General features: G+C 51.5%; 1 protein-coding gene across 1 annotated transcript in view; it reads right to left on the bottom strand.

Moving 5' to 3' along the window:
* Window positions 1-1,810: 1,810 nt before the first annotated feature.
* Window positions 1,811-20,394, bottom strand: part of STK10 (serine/threonine kinase 10) — a 49,351-nt gene continuing 30,767 nt past the window's right edge. The window contains exons 3-19 of the mRNA XM_074155748.1: window positions 20,121-20,169; window positions 17,662-17,811; window positions 16,192-16,264; window positions 15,270-15,464; window positions 14,255-14,336; window positions 13,055-13,189; window positions 11,745-12,281; window positions 8,322-8,452; window positions 6,217-6,340; window positions 4,757-4,936; window positions 4,429-4,521; window positions 4,148-4,277; window positions 3,613-3,737; window positions 2,895-3,083; window positions 2,454-2,579; window positions 2,066-2,179; window positions 1,811-1,951 (exon numbers count right to left, since the gene is read on the bottom strand). Of these exons, the coding sequence (XP_074011849.1) occupies window positions 1,811-1,951; window positions 2,066-2,179; window positions 2,454-2,579; window positions 2,895-3,083; window positions 3,613-3,737; window positions 4,148-4,277; window positions 4,429-4,521; window positions 4,757-4,936; window positions 6,217-6,340; window positions 8,322-8,452; window positions 11,745-12,281; window positions 13,055-13,189; window positions 14,255-14,336; window positions 15,270-15,464; window positions 16,192-16,264; window positions 17,662-17,811; window positions 20,121-20,169 (2,574 nt within the window). The remainder of the gene's footprint in view (window positions 1,952-2,065; window positions 2,180-2,453; window positions 2,580-2,894; window positions 3,084-3,612; window positions 3,738-4,147; window positions 4,278-4,428; window positions 4,522-4,756; window positions 4,937-6,216; window positions 6,341-8,321; window positions 8,453-11,744; window positions 12,282-13,054; window positions 13,190-14,254; window positions 14,337-15,269; window positions 15,465-16,191; window positions 16,265-17,661; window positions 17,812-20,120; window positions 20,170-20,394) is intronic.

Here is a 20,394-nt window from a genome sequence, read left to right as displayed (position 1 = left end):
CCTGAGGATCTCCACCTAGGCTATATTCTTTATTAAAGACATCAGTGGTGTGGATTCAGAAGAATGGCCCAAATAGATGTAGTCTTGCTAGTTTGCAGGAAGCTTATAAATATGTATTATGAACATGGGTAGTAAATGTAAATGCACTCCTCAGATGAAAGAGCTGTTAAAGACCTGGGGCCTGGCTCCTTCACCTAGGTACCTAGAAGTAGCACACCACATACCACCTTTCCCTGAACTGCCAGTATGTCTCTAAATCAACACGAGACCTTAAAATAACTTTTTTTATAAGCAGAGACATTTTTTTTCTTGCTAGGGAAGCAGGCCTAAACCAAACAACCTTGTCCAGAGATCAAGAGAGAGGAAAACTTAAGTGCTACCTTTCACCTTTTGGTTGTGCAAAGAAGGTGGTGCTGCCCAGTGAGGTCTCTGTCCCCCTACCCAGGTCTGTGCTCTGGGTCCTACCCAGCAGCTCAGCCAAGTGCTGCTGTGTGTAGGCAGAGGAAAGCAGCCCAACCAAGACACATTACCACAGAGCAGAAAGGACAGAGGCTGGACCTGCCGCTGCTCTGCCACTCTGCAGCGTGACTCCAAGCTGAGAGTCAGGAGAATCATCCAAGAAACTGTGGCACATTATAAGGAGATGAGACATCAGCGGAGAAAGCAATGTTGAGAGTAACAAGCCACTGTGACCTGTCGTTGCATCTCTTCTTCCCTTGCATTCCTTGTTTCAAGACTCCTTTATTCCTTCCAAATGATGCTTGGCAGCCCCTAGCCATGACTGCAGAGTGGCCAGGCTGGCTGACCCACACGGCTAACACATATATAGCACTTCAAAAAAAAAAAAAAAAAAAGAATCTCAAACACATGTGTGATCATGAGAGCTCTGGCAATAACACCCTTCTGCCTCTCACTTGTTCTGACCAGAAGGCACATGACTGTGACCAAACCTCACTGTGTCACTGCAGGACTGAGCGCTGTTACAAACACCCCCTCTGCACGTACACATACACTTCTTTAAGAGACAAAAGCCTGCAGCCAGCTGAGCAGTTTAATTATGCCATAGCCCGTTCTCCGATAAGACAGTGTTAGCTAGGTGCCAGAGGGACTGTGGTGCCAGCAATCACAGCAAATGAGGAAGCAGAAGCATCTTTGGAAGGACATCCAGGCACTCCCCTTTCTGCACAGTCTGTATGAGGAGGAAGAAGAAAAAAAAAAAAAAAAAACCCTCTCTCCTCAAAGGCAAAAAAAAAAATCCAAATCACTGTCTCTCCCTTGAGCAAAAAAGGGACCACAGTAGATAGAAATAGATCTAAGGCAAGCATTGGTGGGCCACAAGGCCAAGGTTAGCCTAAGACAACACCAAAGCTGCCCTGCCCCAGACAAGTCCTTACAGAGGACCAGGAGGAAGAGCAGCCACAGTGATAAGCCCTGCGCAGAGGGCAGGAGTCTGTTTCTCCTGTTCAGAGCGGTTATTGCTTCAGTCTGAGCTGGCAAGCCCAGTGAGCACCAGGCTCACGTGAAGGCAACGCATCCAGCTAACAGTGCAAGTACGACTGCAGAAAGGGTCCTGCCCGGCTTCCCAGCCTGGAGCTGTGCTGAGCAGGCCAGCTCCTGGAAAAGCCACCAAACTTCCAGTCAGCATCCCCCGGTGTGGGACAGAGGCCATGTTTATCTCAGACAGTGAGGGGACAAGAGGGTGATGTTGTGAGAAGAGGCTGCTGAGAGGGTCTTCCAAGTCCAAAGTTGCCCACCTGCAGCCCAGGAGGACACAGCAAGTACCAGCTGGTGGCCTGCCAGCTGCAGGGTGTTATGAGCTCTCTGCGGAGCTGAACGGGACGAACTTGGCATGTTTGGTTGGGGATGCTGGCATCTGTCCATCTGCCTCCTCGCTGAGTTTGAAGAACATCTCCTGCTCACGCTTCTTCTGGTTCAGCTCATCCTCCAGAGCCTTAAACAGAAGGGAACACACACAACCAGAGATTGAGAGATTGTACTGTAACTATGGGCACTGCCCCCCCAGCCAGCCAAGCAGGACACCCTGCGCACACCGAGGAGGCACTACCTTCTTCCGTGGCCTCAGCTTGTCCCGCCACTCCTTCATGTGCTGGTTGTGGTTCTCATCCAGGGACTTAAGCTTCTGGGTTTCGTGTTCAATCAAGAGGTGACACTTTTCATTCTAAACACAGATCACAAAACAAAACACCCATTAAGCAGCTGGGACTGTAAATCCTGTGGTTGAACAGGACTTGCACAGGCCAGAGGCATTCAGAGCTCTGAGCTCTAGGGCATGTTTAAACATGGCCAGAAAAACCTCTTAAGGCAGAGCAGGGGGACGTCAGTTCTAGTTCACCAACAGTCCTCTGCAGCCACTTCTTACACCATGCTCCTTGTGCTGGAGCAGAAACAGCGCACAGGCAGCTCCGAGAGGCCGAGCCATGAGGGACAGGTACCTGCAGCTGCTGGAGCTCGTTGGTGTTGCTCTCACACTGGGCCAGCATGTCCTTCATCTGCGTCTCGTGCTTCTGCTGCTGGTGCAGCCGCTCTGCTTTTTGCCTCTTCTCTTCCTGCTGAGCGAACTGGAAGAGAGAAAAGCAGGCGGCCATGTGGGCAGTGTTGCTCTGATCTCTGAAGCTGGTTAAGAGACTAGCCAGCTCGCACTATTATATGGGAAATAAAGAAAAGCCCCGAGGATGCTCCCCAACGCTAGTTACAACAGAAGCAGCGCTGAAAACCACACTTGATGTCACAAAAGCAAAGACCTTTGTCTCCCTGCAGTGAGTTAGAAATTTGAGAATATTTGCTGGCCTAATGGAAGAAGAAAAGTCAAAAAAAGGCAAAGTGCTTCAACCCCAAGCCAAGCCTCAGCCCTGGTGCCCTTTGCAGGACCTGACCTGTTTTATCTTCTCCCGCTGCTCAGATGCGCTCCCGCTGGAGTGGATGTGAAGGCTCTTCTTGTACATGGCCATGCGTGTCTTCCCTTCGCTCCGCTGGATTTTGGGGAGCCGGGCTTTCTCCTGCTGCTGCCGAATTTTCAGCTGCTCTAACATGCGCTGGTTGTATCGCTGCATTTGCTCCCTTTCCTGCGATGGCAGAGGGATGGGTATCAGAGGAGGAGGGACACCTCAGGCCAAGCAGAAAGTGCTGAGGAGACCACAGAAAGCTGGGAGAGCAGATACGGGAGTTGAACAGAGGAGTCTGGTGACAGACATCTCTAAGGGGACAAGAGGTGAGGGCAGCTACTCAACATGCTGTGAAAGCAGAGAAGGGGGCTGGAAGAAAGCAGAAATGGCCTTGAGATGGGCCAGTCTTCACTTGCTGCTCTGGGAATCCACCACCACACATACTGGACAGCAACAGATTTCCAGAAAAGCCACCAGAATTCACAAGTGCTTCTTGTCCATTAAATGCATGCAGCACAGAATACACATCCCAAGCAAGGAGGATGATTTGAGCGTTATTCTGGCCCCTTCTCACTAACGATGACCAAATCCTTTAACTCATAGCCCACACCCCACTCCCACTTACAGCCTGGAAGGGAAACATCCCTTCTGAGGACACCCAGGCACCCTTGCCGACCAGCAGCAGCGTAGGAAGGTGTTAACTCTTCACCTTCTCATGCTTCCGGAGCAACTCGTGCCTCTGGAGGAAATACTGGTCCTTTAGCTGCTGCTTGACAAGCTGGTGTTTCTCCTGTTGCTGACGCTCTTCGAGATCCCAGATGCACGCCTCCCGGTCTGAGGAAGGGAGAAGGGTCAGGAGACAACCCACCCTGGCCCCCCAGCTTGGTCACATGAAGCATCCTCAGCACGAGCGATCCCTACACACAGGAGCAGTACAGCACATGTAGGGGGTGATCGTTCACCTCCTGTTTTCCACGAGAAATTGGTTGCAAACCGTATCAGAGAATCATTTCTTGCAATTATGAAGCCTAATTGGTTCGTATTTGTTAAGCGCTTTGAAGATTAAAGCGCTAAGTATTATTATTGTTAAACATTTAGACAGGATCTGGCAAGGCTGTTTTTTCTAAATCCTATCCTGCCAGCTTGCAACTCTGTCACAGCATCTGTTGCGTGGGAAGAGCCAGCGTTGGATAAACCCACTGTTACAGCATTTGCTTTCCTCCTTTTCAGCCTTTGCCACCCACCTCTCATGAGCTGCTGCTTTTTGTTCAAGCACTCGCGCTCCTTGTCGCAGATCTCTTTTTTGTTCTGGGTGGTTATATTCTTCATGGCTAGCTCCAGGTCCTCCTTCTGCTTGCCCAAAAACTCCTGTTCCTGGAAGAAAACAGCATTACCACCATGAGCTGCAACTTGAAAAGCATCTGGTGGTATTTTAAAACCTGCCAGTCCCTCGAGGAGGGAAGATGCCTCTTTCTACTATGCACTTCCCCATCTTGGAGTTGTGGCAATCTTCTCTCAGCCTTACCATGGTTTGTTTTTTCTGGGCAAAGTCATCCATCTTCACCTTCATGTTCCCTTTGCGCTGTTGCCGTGGCAGCTTCTCAACCTCATTCTTGACCTTTGGGGAGGGAAATGAGGTTTATCAGGAGGTCACTTTAGGCTAGGAACAACCCTACCTAAGGTCGCTGTACAGATGGACCTCAGAAAACACCCAAATATACAAAAAAACCCCAAGTGCTTCCTTCTAAAACACCAACTTCCCTCTCGAGATCTGCTCTGGAGAAATGCTAAAGCTTTCCTGGAAGAAACAGATGCAGGAAACCAGCTTTCCTCCATCTTATTCCCATTTTTACCTCCTTCTTCATCTGCTTCAGCTGCTCCAGGAACTTGACATGGTCCCGCTCCTGCTCCAGGCGAATGCGCTTGGCCTCCTCCCGCCGCCGCAGCGAGTGATCTTGTTCCATCTTCTCAATCTGCTGCTTCTGCTGCCTTTCGAGGTTTTCCAGTTCGGTGTCGTAGAACTTCTTCTTTGTCTGTATGGGAAGGGAACAGAGGTCAACCTCAGCTGCCTCTGTGCTCGGTTTCCTTCCAAAAGTTTAAAAGAAAAAAAGAAAACAGAAAGGAAGGAAAAAAAAAAAAAAGCGGGGTGTGTGTGTCCTTGCATGAATTGAGTCTCTTTACTAAACACAGAGGAGAGACGTTTCCAAATAACGCCCCGTGAAGCACACAGGGCAGAGCCAGCTCCAGCGTGAGCACAAAGCATTTTTGAACTTGTTCTAGCACTGATGCATTTCAACCCTTTCTCCTTGCTTACGTCCTGATCTACAGCATCCCGCTGGGACCCACGGCCCTGGGCAAATATTAGCAGGCAGTGAAGCTCAAACATAACAATTCTTTCTTTGCAGACCAGGATTTCCGTTTTTACTGCGCTCCGACAGCGCCCTTGTGTCCGATCTCTCTCCCTGCGAGCAGCAGGGATGGAGCACCTGGGTGTCAACAGGAGTGGGTCACAAACCGCCCTGGGGAAAGGGTAAAGGAGGCACGTTCGGGGCTTTTGCATATCACACTGCACGGTGAATCAATCTCACAAATGAGAAGCGACTTGCTGAGATGGGAATTCACAGACGTGGCACGTCAAGACTTTAGAAATGTAACAGAACACAGGAATGAGTGATGGCTCCCAGCCTGCCACGAGGGGATGGGGCTACCAGACACACACATGAGGTGAATTACTAAAGGGGTATTTAAAAGTTGGGTCATGAAAACTTTAAAGGGACTTGTCTACAAAATTATTTTACTTCAGTGTAAGCTGCCCATGGACAGACTACGTATATGTACGTCCAGTTTATCTTTACTCAATTTACACCCAAAGGTTTGGCAGTTTTCCTGCTTTCATATTCTGGCCACACTGCTTTCTTTTATAAAGGTTTGGGTTTTTTTTTTCTGTGAAATACAACAGCACTATAAACCATTTCCCATCATGGCCATGAACAGACGTACAAGACAAGATCACTGAAGAGGGAAACTCCAGAACAACCCTTCCCCTGCTACACCCTGCCGGGCAATGGCAGCCAGTGCTTCCCAAGCCGCAGGCTGCATGTGCTTAACGTCCACAAAAGCTTCTGTCCTCCACAAATGCATCCCATCCCTCGAACCCCAAAGGGGTTTCTTGGCTGTCCTCCTCCCTCCAGATGTGGTGCCCCAGGACTGCTGCAACCCAGACAGCATCTCCCTGTGTGAGGGTTTGCAGGGCATCTGCAGGAGAAGTCAAGCCAGCCCGTACCCAGGAGCTTCCCCTTCCCTGCCCACCTACCATCATTTCTTGCTCGAAGCGCCGGAGCATCTGCTCCAGCTGCAGCTGGTGCTTGCTGTTGAGCTGGGCCTGGTTGCGGTGCTCCTCCTTCTGAAGGAGACGCAGCTCCCGCAGCTCCTGCCGCCTGCGGAGGGTTAAAACGGAGGGGGAGAGAGAAATACCAGAGTCAGACAAGTCCAGAGCCCCGAGCTTGAGTGGAGATGGCAGAATCAATAACCAGAGTGTTCCAGCGGGGAACGGAAGCCAAACAGCCATCCCGTAGAACCGTGCCACTTGCTCTGAGGACAGGCAGGAGGTGAATGCCAATTGACTGATGTGCTCTGGGCTCTGACACACCAGCGCACTGCGAGGAAGCAGGAGGCTAATTACATTAACTGCTGGCAAACCCTCAGTTTTCACAGGTAAGGCGTGTTAGCATTCACAGCTTCTCAAACAAGCCCTGTCGATGCTCCTAAGGTTATGCTGCAGGGAATGGTCTCCCAGCCAGCACCTAAAATACCTGTTCTACCAGCTGGGTTAGTGCATGCGGGTCTTCAAAACACAGCTCAGGCCAAGCTGGGGCTGCCCTGGCCCTGTGCTCTGCATCCCTTCTTGCTCATGCCTGGGTGGCAAAGGGCCATTTTCCTAAATTCTGACCTACCCCTCATGACATTGCATCACTCCCCTCACCCAGCTTCACATCCGGCAAAAGGGAGCCTCTGCTCAGACAGTTGTCTTTGAGCCTGTTTGCCATGTTTGTGCCTGACCGAGCTGGAAATCACTGATGTACCAGTGAAAAGGACCAGCAGAAGCCATTTCCCCGCGCAGGATCCCCTCTGTGACCTCCGCTGCTGTGCATTAGCCTTACACATCGAGTACCACCCTCTCTGCAGGCCCTCCTGGGAAAAGCACTTTGGAAAGATATCTCCTTTCAAAACAAACTCAAGCCCCATTATACCAACTGGCGCAATACGATGTGCTCTCTTCCAAGCTATCCTTCAGATCAATACTTCGGTGTGCTCCAAAACGCCAGAAACAAGCCCCTTAAGTGCAAATCAAGATGCCAGGGGAGTTGATGGTGCCCGCTAGCTAGTCCCAAGGGTATAACCACTTCTCCCAAAAGATGTTCAGGTACTCAACGTTTTCCAAGCCAAGCCTCTCTGTCCTTTCTGCCACCTCCCAGATGGAGCAGGCACTATTTAAAAATTAAAAAGGAGCCTCTCTTCAGGGATGAAAACCACCACACCTGAGGGGACCAAGAGAAAGCAGCTGTGGCTGCAAATTCCCAGTACACTAGTACACATGCTCCCTGTGTTTTATTGGGGTTACATGCACTTCTCACACAAAAATTAGTAGCTCATGACCTTCTGCATACATCTGATATTAGAAATAAGGCCGCTGCAGGGACACATGGTACTTGGGACAGATTATATTCTCAGGGAGCCCCTCAGAGCAGCACAAGGGAGCCTAGAATAGGGCATCAAGTAAAAATAATCTGTATTTTAATTATTTTAAGGGCCTTCTCATTTCAGTGCTGCTACTGCTAGTAACGAAGCTAGAGAGAGCAGTTTTTCTCCCTGAGAAAGGGTCATGGAGGTTTGAAAGCTGTGAGATCCACAAAGGAGTCATAAAGCCTCAAGCAGAGAGGACACACCCATGAATATTAAGTGATGCTCAAGGAGTTTACAACTCCCTTGGCCTTTCTGTTAATGAAATCCGAGGAGATACAAGAACAAAATGAAGAGGAGCATCTTGAGAAGATTTCTGTGCTCATTTTGATGGTGCCGGGAGACACACATTCAGTCACCCCCCCCGAGGACAGAGCCAGCCACAGCACAAGCTTCCCTCGTCACAGCCTTGCTACATCTTATCCCCGAGATGCATCCCTTTGTTCCCCTGCAAACAGAACTCAGCTTACATGGTACTGCGAGCTCTCCAAGGAAAGGCTAAAATGGCTAAAAGAAGTATTAGCCACACTGGACAGTTGCTCCGTCCAAGTGAGACCAAGACAGAAAAAGGGAGGACTTTAGGTCGCTCCTGGATTTGCTTGCAGAAAAGAAATCTCTGCCCTGGCTCGGCCCCCTGCCTTCCCTCCCTCCCTCCCTCCCTCCCAGTGACCCACTTGCCTGAGAAATCTCATCTCTTCATCTTTTTTCTCATCCTCGCTGATGATCTTCGAGGTGGTGACGCTCACCTCTACTCCATCCACCACAAACTTGCGGGTGCGTTTCAGTGTCTTCTTGTGCATCTGTGAGTCCTGAGTTCAGCAGGGGAGGAAAGAAGGAGGCCATGAAGTGGCTCCTCGGCTCGCTGCATGGGATGCTACAGCTAGAAGCCTCAGAGCCATTTTGATGCCATTAATGAAGAACATAAGCAAGGAAACCACACTGAGCAAAAAATCATCGGCAGGTTTGAAGCTGCCATTCAAACCACACAGCCTTTGCCACCATGCTGAAGTACAGCATGATTTCCACCCTGCAGAAGCCTGGCCTGGAGGAGAGACAACCCACCAACCTGAGGGCCTCTCCTCACTACCTAAAGCAGACCCTGATGAAGGATGTCGGGACCTCCCTGTATTGCAGTGCTGAGGAATCTACACAATGTGAAGCTTGCAAAGGTTTCTTTTAAAGCTGCTGGCCCATCTGACCCACAGATACCCCCACACCTGCAGATGTGAGACAGGCAGGACCTCACGTCAGGCTGTGGCTGCAGATGGAGCCACAGGGAAACAAGCCAGCCCTGCCCAAAGGCTCAGCGCTCCTGTCCCTCTGGCCCTCATTACAATACTCTGCTAATCACAACCAGCTCCAAGCCCCTTACAGCAACCTCCAAAACCACAGCCCAGTGGTAATAGTCACTTTCATTAGCATAGGTAGCAAGTGCGAGGAGCACCACATCCTCTCCCAGCAGAGTCACAGAGGGTCCGCATCCCTCTGCGGGGTCTGCATCCCAGCCTGGCTGAAGGACTGTGTCCAGGGACTCAGTTTCTTTGGCAAAAAATAAAATAAAATAATAATAAAAATATATATCTATATATGAAAGACTTGAATCATGCAGCTCTACAGGGAAAGCACAGTGACGGAATGAGCAAAATCCCTGAAGTCTTCTTGCTCTACTGTGATGACTATTACAGATATAGAAGATGGCAGAAGAGCTTCAGGAAAGCCAGCAAGGCCCAAAGCAAACTTCCAGAGAGCTTGCTGCAATGGAGGAGACAGAGAAACTCAGAGAGCATGCAACTCGCCCGCTGTGTAACAACTTCCCACTATAGTAGTGGTTCAGCCTACACAGAGAAATTGGTGCAAAGAGGTTTGCATGACACCAGCTTAGGTCACGAAGGCTCTTACTGCCCCAAACTGAATTAAAACAGCTAAACCTCCTGTGTTTTCAAAATGAGAAAATGCCATCATCCAGCTGTCTGAGGCACCCGCAGTGTCCATTAACACCGTGACTCACTGAGCCCAGTGACCTGGAGCTGCTGTAGCCAGGCTGGTGCCTGGTCCCTGAGTGGTCCCCAGGCTCTTCCCCCACTCCTGAAGGAGCAGCTCCCTGCCATGTTCATGGAGCTACACAAAGGTAGATCTAAAACCATTTTCTCCTGGTATTTTCTGTTATCCCTTGGTAGCAGGTATAACAGTATCCTTATGATACTGAACTTACATTCAGTATGCTCTCTTGAACGTAAGTAAATGTGCTTTCAAACATTCCTGTGAAGCAAACTGTTCTCCAGAGAAGAGTCTGAGAAACTGTGGTCATATGGGATGCTGACTTTGAGTCCCCACTCTGAGCACACTTCACAGCACACATCCCAGTGTGCCTCCTCAAGCTCCCAAGGGTTTCAGCCAAAGCTGTGAACGCTTAGAACTCATGCAGGTCAGACTTCAGAAACTCAAGCTAGACACTGAAAAGGAGTTACCTCCAGAAACACTTGTATCTGAGAAAGTTCGGTTTACCTTTTCAAAACTGTTTGTCTCCTGCCTATTTCTGACTGTTTTCTCTGCCAGCTGCAGCCTCCCAAACTCACCTGTAGATTTCTTATCGCTAACCTTTGTAAAAAAAAAAAAAAAAAATGGAGCCAGATACTTTTTGCTAAAACTTTTTTTTTTTTGACTAAACTATAAGCAACTAGAAAAAGAGTTTGGTAATAAAAGAGTCACCTTAACTTTGCAGTTTAGCCTGTGATAAAAAGCAAGTATAGTTAATGTTTACAACCAGAAATGGTTTAACACTTTGCTGCAACCTGCCTGGCACCCTGTGCGTGCCATCCAGCACACCAGGAACATTTGCAGAGGCAGAGCAGGGGAGTTTAACACCATGAAGCTAAGGCTAGGCAAGGAGCCTGGGTGAGGGGAGAGCCACACAGCCTGGTACCCCCGTGCACGCTCTCAGCTCCCTGTGAAAAGCCAAGGTGTCAGCAGAGCATCTTTCCCAGGGCCCTCCAGCAGCATCACTCCTAGAGAGCTCTGCTTGATCACCTTGCTTGGAGAGATGCCATTAGTTTGTTCTGAGCATTGCCTCTGGCTGGGGCAATTCAAACTGTGAGCTAACGTGACCATCTGTTTGAGACTTACTCCTCGTAAAACCCAAAAAAACTCCTTTCCCATTCTCAGGGACCAACTGGGGAGAGCAATTACACGTGGCATCATATTTATCTTCGGCTTTATTCTCAAGGAGACCAGGTGTCACATGAAAGGCAGTGAGGAGGGGTGAATTGCTAAGCAAGAGCATCACACTTCCCTCATTAGGGATCCACACTGATTGCAAGCTCCTGCGGGGGATGCTGGCTCTCATGCTCACAGCAGGAGACAGGAGGGGAGGAAAGTTTTGCCGAGAATGGTTTTCAGGCACGTTTCTGTGCCGGGAAGCTATCCCTCATGCAGGCAATTGGATAAGGATCTTGTGCAACACATCACTCTGCCCCTTCAAGTCACACACATTTATTCTTCTGAAGCTCAGCAAATACCATTCCAGTTATTTTTCCTCTTCCTCTAAGCCATGCTGACCTGGCCAGCTTTGGCTCACAAGCATTTCCAACCTCCAGAAAGCCTTGGCAAAAGCCAAGAAGCCTGGGAGGTCTTCATGCAAGTCACTACTGACACAAACCAGGCCAGATGTATGGCAGGTTGGAAAAACAGAGAGGCACCAGCCCAAATAAGCCTTCTCCTTGGGCTAGGTGTTCTAGGAAGGAGCAGTGGAGAGAGGGACAATCTATAAAGTTTAGGAAATCACATTTTGGGTTTCATACTTGTCCTTGCTCTGACTGTACAACTGCACAAGTTAGGCGAGTGGCATGGTCACTTCACACTTCTCAGGAACCCAAAATAGCTACAAATATTGGACTTCCACTCGATTTCAGTGGCCTGGGACAGCCGAGGACACATGTACCTTCAGCAGCTCCACTGAGAGCTCCTCCTCCCTTTGGGGACGTGCCATTTTCCCGTGGCGCAGCTTAACCCAGCACCATGTGTGGGGCATCCCATAGACTGGGAAACTTTTTAACAGGGGTTTGCTGCCCTCCCTTCTCCACACCCTCTGCCCACCACTCTCACCTTCAGGGAGATGGAGCCACTTTCTCTGTTGAGGGACAGGTCGGCAGACAGGGAGATGGTGAGGTCCATGCTTTCGGAGGCTGAAGTGCTTCCAGAATCCGAATCCCCTTTGGACCGGCTGCCGGAGAACGGCGCTGGGGGATCAAAGCTCCCATTGGCAAGCTTCTCATCCGTGAAGTTCTCCAGGTGGCTGCTCTCTGGTCGCTCCCCGATGCTCTTCCGCACCTTGCTGCCTGGCCCAGGCTGCTTGTCCCCCTCCACTGAGTTAGCCAGCCGTCCAGGCTGCGAGATGATGTCTGGCTTGCCCTGGGTGGCCAAGGTGGCAGAGCTGGAAAGGGTCTTCGTGGAATGGTTGCTCTCCAGTTTGTCACTGCTTATCCCTTCATCTGAGACTTTATCGCTTTGTCCATCTGTGGTCTCTTTGCCAGTCCCCACAGGCCCATTCACTGCCTTGGGCAAGGAAGAGTCCGGAGGCTTCTCTCCATCAAAACTCAGCTGACTCGCCTCAGAGGGGTCCCGCTTGTGCTTACCAGGGGGCTGGAAAGGCAGCAAAGGGAAAGTGTTGCGTTTTGCTCCACCACTTTAACACAACTGCAAGAGCTGCAAGACCTCACGCTTCAGAGCAAAGTCACCCACAGCTAAAGAGTTACTGGGAGGAAATCTTCCCTTTCAGGACATCTGCCCTGGGATACTTTTATCTTTCTCCAGGTTTGTGGTCCCAAGGACTATGGACACTGGCTGGAAGGAAACAGCACAGTGAGGCAGCTCCAGAACCTGCAAATTCTTAAGAGGCAGCCCAGGAGTCTGCATATTGAACACATTTTCCTGTGGCTAACTCCACCATGGATTAATCACTGTCCTTTGCCTCAGACGATGGAGGTCGAGGCATGTCCCCCAAAGCTGTCCCCTTCCAAGAGCTCAGCTCAGGGGCAGGTCTGCCCAGCTCCCTCCTTGGGCTGGTGGTGCCCCACTACTGCACCATGTGCTGCTGCTGTTGCTTCCACTCCAGGTTCCCCAGCATGTACCAGGGCCTACTTTTCACTATTTTTTATTTTTTTTAAACACTTTTTCCAAGCCCCTCCCACAAGTGGGCAGCTGCGCCACCCGCCAGCATCATTGTTTCTCCATGCCCTTGGCAGCCAGCGAAAAACAGCGAAAGCCCTCCCTGGCCAAGCAACAGCTTCCCCTCCACCTGATGGGGCCCAGAAGAGCCATGAACCAGCCTTTTGGAGCCTAGAAGAGTTGCTGGGTTCTTCCCTTCACCACAGCTGCACTGGCAACCTGGCCAGCACGGGGCCAGGAGTGCTCACCGAGACAGACTCTGACGAGTCGTCATCTTCTGCTTCGTCCCGATTGTCCTCGATCTCTTCCATCACCTCAGCCTTGGCCTCGGCCACCAGCTCGCGCAGGGCTCGGTTGCTGGTCACCTTGCTGACGAAGGGATGCTGAAAAGCCAAGCACAATGCACATGCACGAGGTGGCCAAAAAACCTGACCTCCTGGCTGAGTGAGCCCACGGGGATGCCGACGGCAAGGACCACCTCTTGCTTTAACACCACTGCAAAGACCTAAGGACAAGGTTCTCACCACTGTCACCAGGCTTAACCCCCCAGGTGAATTTACAGACACGTGTTGCACGCGTGAGGGAGAACAAAAGCCAACACGATGCCGAGGTGAAGCGCCAGCTCTGCACACAGATGCTCAAAGCATGGTGCTCTGCAAAGCTGCTTTATGTCAACATTCCCCAAACAAAAGCACCAGCTGCGTTTAAACAAGGGGCTCTCGCTGTAGAGGAGATGTCCCCCCTCACCGCAGGCAGGCTGAGCTCCGGAGTGCAGGTCCTAGCTCGCAGAGTGCCACCAGGAGCGGGACAAGAGCCGGTCTGCAGCATCCCTGAGTGCAAGCAGAGCGTGGGGGAAGGTTTAATTGAAATCGGGCTCAAATGCTCGGTGCACGCAGCAGGGGTGTTTGTGTTGAGCTCCAGCAAAAGGGTCTGCAGAGATGGTTGCACGTCTCCTCCCGCTGCCTCGGGTGCAGGACGGGAAGCGAGCAGCCAGCATGCCAGCGCTGCGGAGCGAGAGGGTCTGCAGTCAGCGGGGAAAAAAATCACCATCCAGGTTTTTGCTATTATTTTGAAAGGGGTGAGGAATAAAGGAAAGGAGTTGAATTTAAATCTGGGATAACCAGGTATAATCCAAGCTGGCTGCCCCGTGGGCATTTTTAGGCAAGGGGAGCCAGTTTTACTCCAGAGTCCACAGGAGCTCTGCAGTTGGCTCCAAAGGCAAAAACATCGCTGTTCCTTTTTGGAGCATTTTAGTGACTGAAAAGTACTATGAACTTTCTAAATAAGACAAAGGCCATCTGAAACCAACCTAGGGCCCATCAACACTTTTTTTTTTTTTCTTTTACCCTCCTTAAGGAGAACCAGGCTGTACAGACACAGGTGGTTTGGACACTTGCGACCCAGACACCAGCTGCAGACCCAGCCCAGGGGCTGGTGCTGGTCCCTACCTCCAGCAGCTGGGCAGCACTGGGCCGGGTCTCTGGGTTCTTGTCCAGCGCCGTCTTCAGGAAGTCTCTGAACTCCAGGGACCTTAAAACACAGTCGTTGGTGAGAAGCTCAGAAGAGGGAAAAGGCCTCAAACGCCACAGGGGTCTGCTCGATCACTTTGCAGGTTGTGTCCAGTTGGCACCTGGCCACAATTACCATTTCATTCCCAGCATGGGAAAGCCATTGCTCAGTTATTCTGATTATTTGTAAGAGAATGAGCAACATGGCCAAGTGAAGGACTAAATTTTGCCTTATCTGTGATGGCAACAGACGGTGGGACTGAGCACCAGCCACTGTGTCCCACGGCCAAGGCAAAGAGAGAGAAGAGGACACCGGTAATTATCCTCCAAAGGGAGCCCATGGTGGAGCTGCTTGCGGACAAGGATGCTCCAGGCTCCATCTCCACAGTTGCAGTGTGAAAGGATGGCTGTGAAGGACCAGGAACCCCATAGGAGGGCACCCTCAGCCTGCAAAGTGCAGCTCTGAGATACAGACTGTGTCCCTGATCCAATTCTGGCTTCTGAGCTGCTCCAGAGGAAAAGCTCCCACCCTGCCTGCTGGATTTATTGGCAGGGTCCTACCTGCTACCTGAACTGCTTTAACAATGCTTGTGACTCCAGTGGTCTCGGCTTTCATGCAGTGGGTTTTGTCATGACTACAAAAAATAATTAGTAACTGATCAGATTTTTTTAACCGCAGAAGTGGCTTTCCTGACTCCAGGAAAGAAATTCTGAAGCTCTTGGGCATCTCCAAGTTTAGAGTAAAATCTGCCTTTCACAGGACACCAGGATGTTTTGAAAACAGCCACAGGATCACCCTCACGTCAGCAGGGCTGTGGATGGGCAGCAGCTCCCCCTGCACTGCCTGCCCACCACCAGCACGGTCACAATCACAAAAAGACTATTTTTTCTCTCTTGAAGTACTACACAAGTTGGGGGATGTGTACTCCAGGCTGTGCTGCCCAAAACCCCTCACCATTTGGAAGGGCAGCTGAGCGTGGGGGGGTCAGACTTAGCAATCTTCAGCAGGACTCTCATGGGGTTGAGCTCGTGATGGGGTGGCTCGATCTGGGCCATTTCGATCAGTGTGATTCCCAGGGACCAGATGTCTGCCTTGTAGTCGTACGGAGTGTCCTTCATGGTCTCGCACATCACCACCTCGGGGGCCATCCTGCAAGGGGCAGAGCAAGGAGCAGGGATGGTGAGGGATGACACCCCTGCCACGCATGTGAGCCTCGCAGCAGCAATTAAATGCTTTAAATAATCCACAGCATTGCACAAAAACCCCATCTTTCCTCCCAGCTTTGGGTTTCAGAAGAAGCAGCATCATTTCTAAGGGGTCCAACCCCCTTCCCTCTTCCACAGACCAGCCGAGACAGCCCAGGCAGCCCATGGAAACCCCCAGGCCATTGACATCTGGCACGGATGTTGCTTCAGACAATAAATTAATCCTCGCCGATTCCATTCCTTCAGCAAGTCGGGTGATTTAGAGATTGCATTTCTAGAGCGAGGAGTCTTTCCCATGTGCTTGGAGCCGCTTCAAAGCCCACTCCACCCCCCAGGGTGGGGGGAGCAGTCAGTGCACACACGCAAGCACATGTGTGTCCCTCACTCCTCCAAGCATGGAGCATGGTGGCCCCTCAGCCGGCTCAGGGCACCGTGACACTGGGCAATGGTCCTACATAGCTGAGGCTGCTCACAGCTCCCTTCAGGAACGGAAAACCCTTGCACGTGTGGACACTGGCCCAGACTCCTTGTTAAAATCCTCCCACCCGTGCTCGGTGAGGCACTGTGATCCAACACATCCCAAAGGCCATCCCAATTTCTGTGCAAGCCTGATTTTCAGAAGAGCGACACTCCTCACGAATGCAGGATTTCTTAGCAAGCAGGTCACTCACCAGTAAGGGGTCCCAATGAAGGAGTCTCGCTTTTGCAAGGTTTTCATGTTTTTGGCAGACACTCCAAAGTCAGCTGCAAAGAGCAGTAACATTAGATGCTGTAGGAAAACTGAACGACCCTTCTGAATTAGCACACTTGGCTAAAACACAGATTTAAAAGCAAACACACATTTAAGGCAAGAACATGATACAATGTGCTGTTTCCTCTAAACTGAGCATCAGAAATTAAATTTGCTTTTGGGTATGCAACCACCAGGGACCTTCCCCTCCCATGTACTGTAAGACAGGGCATAATAAGCCACCCTTACTGTAACCCAACCCTACACATCTAGAGGGAAGTCGAGATCTTTTCCACAAACAAACAAAAGCAGCTCCATAGCAGATTACTTTCAGGACTGCTATTTCACAGCAAAAAGTCTCATTTTACACCAGAAAAACCAAAGTGCTGTCGCATTCTTTCTCTTCCCTTCAGCCCCATGCACAGCAGCCAGTGTGTGATGCCTTTCCCTGATTGTGTGCCTCCTATAGAGAGCTGCTGAAACCAACCCAACCTGGTAAGATCTGCAGAAGGTACTGAGCCCACTACAGGTCAGTTTGCTCTCCAAGGTGGCCCTGATAACCTCTGGAAGAGCTGTTATCCATCTGCACCTCAGGCTCAAGGTATCCTTGACTGTGGGTCATCCTTGGCCCAAGTCAGCAGAGCATTTCTTACGCCAGAGCAGAGCCCATGATCACAGGAAGGCTTCCATCTTCCCAGGCTTGCTGGTCTCCATCATCCCAAGAACACCCCATGGCTGCCAGCACCCCTTATCAGGGTCTAGAAGAAAATCTGCACCTTTTTGACGAGACCCTGCAGACAAAGCTACCTTCTCATCATCCCCCAGCAGGCAGGTGGATGCCAATTTAACTCAAGCCCACAGCGAGCTGGCAAAGCAACCCTTTGGCAAAACTCGCCCTGTCACCACCAGACCTGCTCTGGAGATAAGATGAATTCTTCCAGCTCCCAGCCCTGCCAACTGGCACCCTGCACAGGATGCTCAGCAGGCCAAAACCCATAAAAATTGAGTTCAAAGAGGGATTAAACAAATTCATGAAAACCCATCAGGGGCCTGAGCACAGCTGCGGCTCGGGGAGTCCCGGTGCCCAGCTGGGGGCTAAGCACAGCACACAGCTCCATGGTAGATCTGGCCTCCCACGAAACAATACGAAGTTTTCCCCCGCCTTCTCCTGCCTGAGCTCATCAGCCTGCAGACAAGGAGCTGATGTCCCGCAGGTACCGCAGAAGGCAGAGAGCATCCCTCAAATCCCACCCCACGCTCAGGCACAGCCGAATGCCACATTCCAGCTCCCAGCAGCACGTGGCGGTTGGTGGCGTAATGTGAGATGGTGCCAAGCAGTGCCATCGCCCACGGCCGCTCTCCCAAAGAGCTCGGCCAAGCAAAGAGCCTGCCACGCTTCTGTGTGGCTCACCGAGCTTGATGTCCCCATCCTGGGTGAGGAGCACGTTGCCTGCCTTCAGGTCACGGTGGATGATCTTTTTGCTGTGGAGGTAATGGAGGGCTTCCAACATCTGGCGGCAAATCACTTGAATCTGGGGTTCGGTCAGGCCCCGGTCCAGCTCTGCGGGGAGGAAGAGAGCCTTTAAACAGGACGGGGATTTGAGCGATGCTCCACCTGAGCAGCAGGAAGGCACGGGCTACCCAGCAGACCATTTAAAAACCACTGTCCATGTGTCAAAGCAGTGGGAGATAAATGCAAATCAGCTTGTTAAGGTAATTTATTCCCTAGGCCAGCACTCGCAGCGCAATGCCTGCCTACTTGGAGCTGTGGGTTTATAGCTCCCTCCTGGGGTTGCACGGCTGAGGCATCTGGGCCAGGAATAGGGCATGAGGAGGATGAGGAGGGGGAGCCAGGCACGCCTGAGAAGGGGGTCTGAACTGCAAATTCCCTGCCAATTTGGGAAACGGGTCCCTGCAGTCAAGCTGGCTCTGGCCCAGTGTGCGGATGATGCTGCAGAGAGGATGAGCTGAACTCGGCTGCAGGCGGCAGCAGGGTCAAACACAGGCACAGACACTGAGCAGCTCCACATGCAGCTAGGCTCTCATCCCCAGGGATCCCTGCTGCAGAGACGCAGCATACCCCCCCTGTACATCCTGCTGGACACACCACTTCCCAAAACAACAGGCAACCCACCGCTCTGAGGTGGTTTTTCAGGTAGCACCAGGTACCAGCACACCAGTTCATACCCCGCTGTCCGTCCCTATTTCTGAAGCTTGTGGGGACATGCGACTACTGGTGTGACCTCCCTGCTGAGCTCTGCCTGGCCGCCTTCACCATCCGAGACTGCTTTCCAAGGTGACGGCTCTGCAAACCATCAAACTTCCAGATGGTTAGCATCATCCGAGCTTCCCTCCCTCCCTCTGCAAGCCCCTTGCAGTGCAGACCCCTCCTCCGGCACAGCTCAGCGGGCAGCAGAGCAGACCAAGCCTTGGACAATGCCAACTGCCCAAACTGCATGGCCAGGATGGGGGCTGATGGACGGACCCCAGCCACTGGGACAGATGCTCGTTCAGAACGAGGGTCTTAACCAAAGGCTGGGGGACACTGGGTCACTCACGTTGTTCCTCCTTTCCCTCACCAAGATCTCCCTTGCTCTGGGGGGGGGGGGGCTGATGATTTTCATTCTCCCTGGAGCAGCTGGCAAAAGCGAGGTACAATGGGCCACAGGTTTCATACAAAAGATTTCAAAGGCAAAGGCTGGTGGGGACAGGGAGGTGGGACAGGAAGCATTTGGCAACTCTGAATATACTAATGCCGGGAGCACTCCTGAGCTCCGACTCACAGCCCCTCCGTTGGGGGGGATGGCACTATCACCAAGCCACTTGCTCACTTTTTTCTATGCTCCCCTTTCCCATGTCGTCCAGAGACAGAGTGCCAGGGACACGGCCCCACGAACGCTCAGGGGGGTTTTTGTGTCCCAAGAGACAGGCCACCTCTGTTGAGGTTTTCCAGGAGGAAGGCATAATTTCCTCCAGCCTTTCAGAAAAGGTACTTTTTCATGCAGTGATTCGGACCCGCTTTAAAAAAGTTCCCTAAAGGAGGCACAAATTCTAGGGGCTGAATTAAAGATGATGAATTTGGGTCCATACTTTCCCTGGAAATAAAAAGAAAGTAAGGCCTTTGGAAACATCAGAGCTGAAAGGGTGTAACCCCCAGGAGACACAGCTCTGTCACAGGGGATCCAGGCAAGAAGGCGTCAGAGCTCCATGTTTGCCACATGGAGAGGATGTCACCCCCCCTGGGGTCCGTACAGCCCCGGCACAGAGGGGCTGTGGTACCAGGCAGGGCTGTTTTGGGGAACACCCACACCCTCCAGGTCCCAGTGGCTTTATGTGGAAGGGAGGAGTTAAAAATTGGAAGATTCCTGGAATTACTGCAAACTGCAGTTTATTTGGACGCTCTACTGCTTCACCAGATGACCGATACCATACGGAGAAGTCAGCAAGAAGATCCTGGGAGATTCATCACGACAGGCACCCAGATTAAGCATCTCAGCCCTGCTGCCCTCCCCGGGAAGCTGTGGGAACGGGATCCCAAGCACTCGGTGCTTCTGGCAGATAAATATTTAAAGCCATCTTTCCCCTCCAGCCAGACTCTCCCTTCTCCCCATACCTTGTGATCTGCTGATCCCAGCAGCATTTAAATCACAAAAGGACATCAAAGTAGCTCAAGAAACACCCTGGGGCCACCACACCTTCTGCTCCGGGTATGAAAATAGGCAAACTCATGGGAGAGAAACGGTAGCTGGAGAAGCTGGGGAACCCACGCCTGCCATCTGTCCATAGTTTGCCCCTGAAAGCATGCCAGAAGGCCCTTGTGGGCATCACCCCAAGCACAGAGAAGAGCCTGGCACCGCACGCTGCACTCACCCAGCATGGTGGCATCCACCGCCCCGCCTGGGCAGAACTCAATCATGATCTGGGGAAACAAAGAGAGAGGAATTAAACTCAGGTCTGTATCTGACTAAGCAAAGCCCACTGGCTAGGGAAGAGGAGACAAAAGCGTTGGGTTTTGCTTCCCCACATGGCAAAGCTGCCCCTTTGCCCCACACAGGGATGCAGAGGCTTTGGTGCTCCCCAGGACACATCCCTCAGGCATCCCCAGCACAATCACCCAAGCCCTGGGGCCAGATCCTGCACACAG

The sequence above is a fragment of the Numenius arquata genome, chromosome 11, assembly GCF_964106895.1.
Source record: "Numenius arquata chromosome 11, bNumArq3.hap1.1, whole genome shotgun sequence".
In the NCBI taxonomy this organism is placed as follows: Eukaryota; Metazoa; Chordata; class Aves; order Charadriiformes; family Scolopacidae; genus Numenius; species Numenius arquata.
The sequence above is the reverse complement of the archived record's forward strand: the minus strand, read 5'-3'. Positions and strand labels throughout refer to the sequence as shown.